The sequence below is a fragment of the Triticum urartu genome, chromosome 2, assembly GCF_003073215.2.
Source record: "Triticum urartu cultivar G1812 chromosome 2, Tu2.1, whole genome shotgun sequence".
Classification (NCBI taxonomy): domain Eukaryota; kingdom Viridiplantae; phylum Streptophyta; class Magnoliopsida; order Poales; family Poaceae; genus Triticum; species Triticum urartu.
Window position 1 is genome coordinate 540,095,363 of NC_053023.1, and position 7,714 is coordinate 540,103,076.

Here is a 7,714-nt window from a genome sequence, read left to right on the forward strand (position 1 = left end):
CATACGGATTGTTGGCATCATTGAAGCGTACAAAATTGATATTTGAACCGTCTCCATTGGAAGTCATATGCAGATTCCACGGCCCACGCAAGGAGCAAGACAGAAGATTGGATCAGATTCGGGCTGAATCCAAGTGGGGCCAGAACTAAGACTCTAGGTCGTGAATTGATGTAATTTTCTTGTAAGGAAAGCCTAGATGAATCCTTTGCTTGTATGAGAAGTCCAACCGCCTCTTATATATGTTGGGGGTGACGGCCGATTGAACAACACACAATCGAACAAATCAATATATACCTTTTCATCTACGTTTTATCTCTCCACCGTTTTTCTCTCTCGTTCTTCGCTGTTCTTTGTGTTTGAGAGCTGCGAATCCCGAGGCTCTAGGGGCGAGCGAATCGACCTAGGGCATCCCATAGCCGCCGCAATCCCTGACGGGGTCCCTCCCGGGTGTGCGGGGTTTCGGGTCTGCAAAAGCGCCCGCCGACTGTCTTGCGTATCACGCTGTCGGTCGGGTCTCCTTCGACGTGAGCTGCGGTGCATCACCCCCGGCATCGAGGGTACACATGACGTGTTCGTGTGTCAACAGATCTTTACCCACGATTCTTGCACAACATCACGAATATCCAACAACTCGGTATCCTCGATACCACGGTGATCATTCCGGCGATCACAACCAACTTATCTCAAATAGTGACCCTTCCGGCGATCACAACCATCTTATCTCCAATGGTGATCTTTCCGGCAATCACAACCAAAGTAACTCATGATCCTTACGGCGATCACCACAAAAGTAACTCGTGATCCTTATGGAGATCACCACCAAAGTAACTCGCGATCCTTACGACGATCACCACCAAAGTAACTCGTGATCCTTACGGCGATCACCACGAACTTATTTCATCACCGAACCGGGGTTGTCATTAGTCAAGTTATTATTAATACTGTTGACACACAGTGTGACCGACACGAACTGGGCCCTTATCCGCGGGCGTGGCTATCGAGAGATTTAATATACACTCTGCAGAGGTAGCGCACTGTACCCACACCACGGAACCCATGGCCTCGCACTCCCATTTGGGTGGACCAACGGCGTTCCGATAGAACCGATCTACTGCCATGACACTCTCCCGGCCACTCCGACCCAATCCCCAATGGGCTAGTCCTGGGTGGCCCCATGTCTACCAAAGACACACCGACCACCATCGTGGCCAAAACGATCCCACTCGGGGACAAAAGCGCTTATCATCCAAACCAGGGGCACACAAGGTTATGTCCGCCTACCTGATCAGGGTAGCGCGTGCCCATAACCTTCCCTCATTGGAGGCACCGACGAGAGGCATGACAATAGACCCAGTTAGGACCTTCCCATAAAGGTAAGCGTGGTTGCACTGGTCAGTTTCGATATGGTGGCACCATGACTCAGCCAACAGGTGTTCAAGTTCAATTACATCCGGTTAAACTTGAATGCAATATGCTGAGCCATGGCAAACTAGCATGATGCATATTACAATGCATGAGCATGATATCAACATAATCACGAGAGAACCACATAACTATCCACCATATCAACAATGAATTATATCCAACTAAACATGGCATACAGACTAGCATGAACATCATAAGTACATACTTCTACGAAACATAGCATGACCATTAGCATCAACAATAAATATCATGCAAGAACATATCAACAATGCCATCATGCAAGCATTTCACCAACTAGATACAGTGGGACATGCATAACAATGGTACTCAGGACCGACGACAGTCATGCACCGAAGACCATTACCAACATCAATATGTACTACTAGCAAGCATAAGAATATGAAAGGAATACTAACAACTAGCAGGGCATGACAAATCCGGTGCATAACAACATAGAAAGAAAGTAAGCATTTATTAAGTAGTACCGAGACAACTATAACCATATTTTAAACAAGCAATCATTTAATAAATGTTCAAGTTGAAAACCATAGCTACTGCATGACTATCATGCAAGTGGGTATTGTGGCTTGCCTGGGGTGGAAGAAATCACCAGGAGAAAGCGCGAGAACTCGTGGAACGAATTGCCGGAAATCATACTCTCTCGGAGGGAGCTGATTTAGGGCAAGGGAATAATGTTCATTTTCAGAATGTCAAAACATGGTGAAAATGTTTCCATCAGAATGGTCTCGATGAGATGAAGAAGTGGGCTTTGGAATCACCTCATTTGGAGTTGTGGTTAAAAAGATGTAGCCCGACGAAGTTCAGGAACCAATCTATAAGAATATCTCTACAAACAAGCCCCTGAGCTGAAAAACAGAAAACGTATTTCAGACAATACGCTTTCAGAACTGGAAAACGCATTTTCAGCTGAAACAGAACGAAACTATGCTTTCCAGCTGGGAAGACGTATTCCGAGGAATACGACTCCACTTATCCAGTGTGGCAAGGCGGGGCCAGACGGCTTAGAGGCGTACAGGTGGGGTCCGCCTTATCCATCTCTCTCCTCCTGGCTCCTCCTTCCTCCTCTTGACGCGCGCCGAGGCAGAGGCGAGGCCGGCCGCCTCGACGACGATCGCCGGTGACTCCGGCCACCATAGGCGGCGCTTGACCTACCCACGTGCTCAGGGCGACGAGGCCGACCCGCTCTAGGGTAGAACGGACCTCAAGGAGGGCGGGGTTGAGAGCAGCAAGCACTACAGCAGAGGGGGCTTCGGGTGGAGATGGGATTCGAGGCCGTAGCGGCTCCGGCGAGGGGAAAAGGGCATGGGGATGGTCGCCGGAGTGGTGGTGTTCTATTGGTGGTGGTAGAAGGAGGGGAGGAGCTTGGGGTACTCGGATTTGAGCAGAGCCCGACGGCGGCCATGGCGGCGATGGGCAGCGGGGAGAGGTCCTCCGGCTCAGTTGACTGATTGGGGAGGGAGCTGGGAGTGAGGGGAGGCCGATGCTAAGGAAAGGAGGAGCTCGGGTGGCCTTAAATAGCCGGGACGAGGACGTGCCGCGCTGGCGTCGCCGCGGACGCGTGGCCGGCGCCGCAGATCTGTGTGCTCGCACATGAGCTCGGGGAAGGCAACTGAGAGGTGCAGCAGAGCTACAATGATGCACAGGGACGAGCAAAGCTCGGGGACAAGAGGAGAAGAAGCTGAACGCCATAAATGCCCGGTTGGCACTGTATGCTCGTGGACGCGCGGCGGCTTGCGTCGGTGAGGAAGCTGCCGGAGGGGGAGCGGGGTCCAGGTGATCGACGACGACAAGAGGAAGACAATGGACATGCTCACGCGCGCAAAGACGACGAGAGGGAGAGGGGCCCGAGCAAGAAGCCATTCTGGGCGCGGCCAACGCTAGTAGAGCGCGCACAGTGCATGCCAAGGCTCGTGATCACCGCGCGCACTGGTGCACACAGTGGCACACGGCCGGCCAAACGATGTCTGGGGGCTTGTCCTTCCTGGGGAGGTTTCAACTGAAGTGGTAGATTGGTTAAAAGTGATTTGGTTAAACGGTAAGCAGTCTTTGAAGTTTACTGCAGTAAACTTGTGTGAGCACTAGTGATCAACAGGATGGGTTTTGGAGCCATAGAGTTTGTCTGCGAGGTTTAGGGTAAAAAGAACTTTCACCCTGGTAATGTTTAGAAGATTTGGATCAAGGATAAATGGAGTTGCTTTGCAACTGCCAAATCTGGTCAGAAATGAGATTTGCATGATGCACTCACATGGAGTTATGGAATGGGATGCAACTTGGCAAATCCTCATGATATGGACATATAAAGGTTCTGTAAAAAGCTCATACCAAATGGACAATCCAAAATGGTACTTGCTTTACAAACATCATTTTTGTCCAGAAACTTGGAAAAATTACACAAGGTAATTGGATTAACCAATTGAGATAAAACTTGGTGGGAGTAGTTGATATAGGTAGAAGCATGTCCTGGTAAAGTTTCAGCTCAATTGAAGAAATATAAAATATAGTTGCTTCACAAACTAAAAATCTGACCAGAAGCTAAGATTTGGAGCTGGGCTCACATAGATGAGTTACATGAGCTCATATTTGGCAAAGAGTAATTATTTGACCCTTGGAAAGACCTTGCAAAACTGCAACTCATTTGGATATGACTAGAATATAGATCCTTCACAAAGTTCCTTCCTGGACAAAAACTTTGGAAAATTGCTGAAAAATATTTACTAGGCAAATTGAGTTGAATTTTGGCATGATCCAATGATATGGACAGGAAAAGATGTCCAAGATGTTTGGGGTCAATCAAGCAAGTATAAATAGCACTTCCTTTGCAAAGTGCCATTTAGGACAAAATAGGAAAATAATTATTGGAGGATTATTCTTGAACATGGCAATGAAATATTTTGCCATATTTGAGGAAGATATGACCCAAACAATTTATGAGAATTATTTGGGATTTTTAGGAGTGAAGGAAATATAGGTTGCTTAACAACCTAGGGTTTAAAGGGTTATTCCTTTATCAGAAAAGGAATATTACCAACAAAAGAATTTTGGGTTAGGTCAAGGATGGAAATGAGACGATCTTGAGATGATGATGAGGGTGACAAGCCACTAGAAAACCTAGGAAGACATGATCTTCCCAAGTTTCAGGCCCTCATAGCCATGGAAAAGCAAATCAAAACAGGAAATCCCAGAAAATCAAAGGAATAAAGGGGCAAAAATCCAGGCTGTTACTCCCCTACCCTTGCTGGATCTGGATGCTCACGGCGCCCTGACCCCGTTGTTTCGTCGTCCTCGTCTCCGCCGCTCGTCTTCGCGTCGCCTCGTCGTTCTGGGCCTCCTCCCCGACGAGATCCACCGAGCCACGCCGCCCCATCTTCCCGTCATCACCGGTGAGGCCAGCTCCCTTCCTCCCTTTTTCCACTGCCCGCGCCCACCGCTCGACGTCCGCGCGCCCAGCGCTCCGGCCCCGCTTCGCTGCCGCTACAGCCTCGGCCCGCTCTCCCGCCTGCTCACTGCCGCTCTACTGTTGGCGCTACTCCTCGCGGCAGCTGCTTGCCGCTACGCCGTCCCACACTCGCCGTCGCCATGATCGAGCTCCGCTCCCGCGATCTTGGACCGTGCCCCTACCGCGCCAATGCGCGCACGGGGACGCACCCTGCGCCGCCTGCACGCGCACTTGCGGGCCCATCCACTGCTTGGCCTCACCTCCGGTCAGCGCCCGCCGCGCCAGACCCCGCTTGCCCCCGACCTGGGCCACTCCATGGCCGTGGCTACGCGCTCGCCAGCGTCCCCCCATCACGCTCGCCCCACCGCTGCTGGTCGCCCCGTCTCCCCTCGGTCGTGCCCACCTCCGCCTGGCTGCGCCGGCTCCTCCCGACCGCGCCACCCTCACCCGCCGTCCGTCCTGCCCCGCAGCCTCTCGCCGCCCCTACCACAGCTCCGCTTGGCGGCCACGTCCCGAGCCCCCTGCCCGCGCCTACGTGCCCCGCCCGTTGCCGCTGTTCGCCACCACCGCCGCGTAGCTCGCCACTCCGCCGTCCTGACCCCGCCTCGCCTGGCCTCGCCGGAGGCCGTGCCCGGCCTCCGGGGCCTGAGCCTCCCCTGGTGCTGTGCGTGGTTCGGCCTTCACGGGCGCCCACGCCCCAGTGCCTATAGCCCGCTAAGGCCATATGGTCTTTGACAGCTGGGCTCCGCCACCCTCGGCCACTTACAGGTGGGGCTAGCCCCTGTTTTAAAAAAATTTATAAGAAATAGTAATAAAATATTAATATTAATTAATGAATTAAATTAATTGAAATTGGTTTGATTAAACTAATTATGTAGTTAGCCTAATGAAACAACTAATTAGCTAATGTGTGTATGATAGGGGCCCCATCCCCTGTTGACTTGTTAACATTGACTAATCAACTAACTGGTCATCAGGGACCCCCTGGACCCACATGTCATCCTTTGTGTACATTGCTGTGTACACAGAGCTGGGTGCAACTAGCATTTTAGTCATTTATTTCGAGTTAAATTAAATTACAAAATATTAATAAAACTTTGAAAAGTAATAGAAAATAAACCATAACTCGGATGAAAATGTTTTCTACATGAAAGTTGCTCAGAAAAAGATGGAGAATCCAAATACCCTCTTCGTTCATCTATCACGTGCCTCTAACATAGCGAACATGCAACCGCCCCCTACGTTTTGTCTGTCCAGAAATGCCTAACACCGAGAAAACATTCCTGGATGTTTCCCCCCTTTGCCGGTATCGTGTAGCACCATGTTAGAACACCCTAGCTATGCATGTAGTCATGTCATGCATCTGTTTTCTTGTATTTACTATTTTCCCCTCTTATTCTCCGGTAGACTCCGAGATCGCTGCTGATGCCACTATGATCGACCACGTCACCGACGACCCTCTTCCTTTTCAGCTGAGCTTCCAGGCAAGCAAAACCCCCTTGATCATTTCGATACCGCCCATTGCATTCTCTCTTATGCTTGCATTAGATTTTGCTACTGTAATTGATTGCTCCTATTTTGATGCATAGCCTGCTTTTGTAACCTATTCATTGTACCATACCTACTTATCCTAAATAGCTTAGTATAGGTTGGTTAGTGATCCACCAGTAACCTTTCACCTTGTCCCAGTTGCCTTGGCTTGATGATCGATGACTCGCTCAACGTGACCGACGTGCAGAGACCGACACATCACCTCACTCCCCCTTAGTTGTACGACTCTGCAGAGGTACTATCGAGTGCCAAGGGTGATACCTCGTTACGCACTCCCAATGATAACTCTGTGTTGGCAAACGTAGCATGCAATTTCCAAACGCAAGATCTATCTAGGAGATGCATAGCAATGAGAGGGGGAGAGTGTGTCCACGTACCCTCGTAGACCGAAAGCGGAAGCGTCTATTAACACGGTTGATGTAGTTGAACTTCTTCTCGTTCCGACCGATCAAACACCGAACGTACGGCACCTCCGAGTTCTGCACACGTTCAGCTCGATGACGTCCCTCAAACTCTTGATCCAGCAAAGTGTCGAGGGAGGGTTCCGTCAGCACAACAGCATGGTGACGGTGATGGTGAAGTGATCCGCGCAGGGCTTCGCCTAAGCACTACAAAGATATGACCAGAGGCGTAAACTATGGAGGGGAGCGCCGCACACGGCTAACAATTGTTGATGTGTCGTCTAGCGGTGCCTCCCCCACATATATATAGGTTGGAGGGGAGGAGAGGCAGCCAAGGGGGCGCCCCAAGTAGGAGGCATCCTACTTGGGCGCCTCCCAATTCGGCCTCCCTCTTTCCTATTTTCCTATTCAGAGTAGGAAGGGAAGAGGGGGAAGGGGGAATCCTATTCCCTTTTCCCTTTCCTTCTTCCCCTTCCCTTCTCCAATTTGGCTAGCACATATGGGGGGGGCGCACCAGTCCCTTTGTGGCTGGCGTGTTTCCCCTGTTGGCCCATAAGGCCCATATCTTTTGTCGGGGGTGCCCGGAACCCCTTCCGGTGACCCGATAAGTACCTTGTGCATCCTGAAACACTTCCGGTGACCGAATACCATCGTCCAATATATCAATCTTTACCTCTCGACCATTTCGAGACTCCTCGTCATGTCCATGATCTCATCCAGGACTCCGAACAACATTCGGTCACCAAATCACATAACTAATATAATACAAATCGTCTTCGAACGTGAAGCGTGCGGACCCTACGGGTTCGAGAACTATGTAGACATGACCGAGACACCTCTTTGGTCAATAACCAACAGCGGAACCTAGATGCTTATATTG

The 7,714-nt window shown here is 50.5% G+C and overlaps 1 protein-coding gene across 1 annotated transcript; it reads right to left on the reverse strand.

Annotated features, from left to right (window-relative positions):
• Nucleotides 1-1,399: 1,399 nt before the first annotated feature.
• On the reverse strand, nucleotides 1,400-3,328 carry LOC125541802 (vegetative cell wall protein gp1-like). The gene is made up of 3 exons (XM_048705115.1): nucleotides 2,460-3,328; nucleotides 2,205-2,291; nucleotides 1,400-2,096 (listed from the first exon to the last, which is right to left on the reverse strand). The coding sequence occupies exons 1-2, from the start codon at nucleotides 3,304-3,306 to the stop codon at nucleotides 2,206-2,208; spliced, it is 933 nt and encodes a 310-aa protein (XP_048561072.1). The 5' UTR covers nucleotides 3,307-3,328; the 3' UTR covers nucleotides 1,400-2,096; nucleotide 2,205.
• Nucleotides 3,329-7,714: the final 4,386 nt, after the last annotated feature.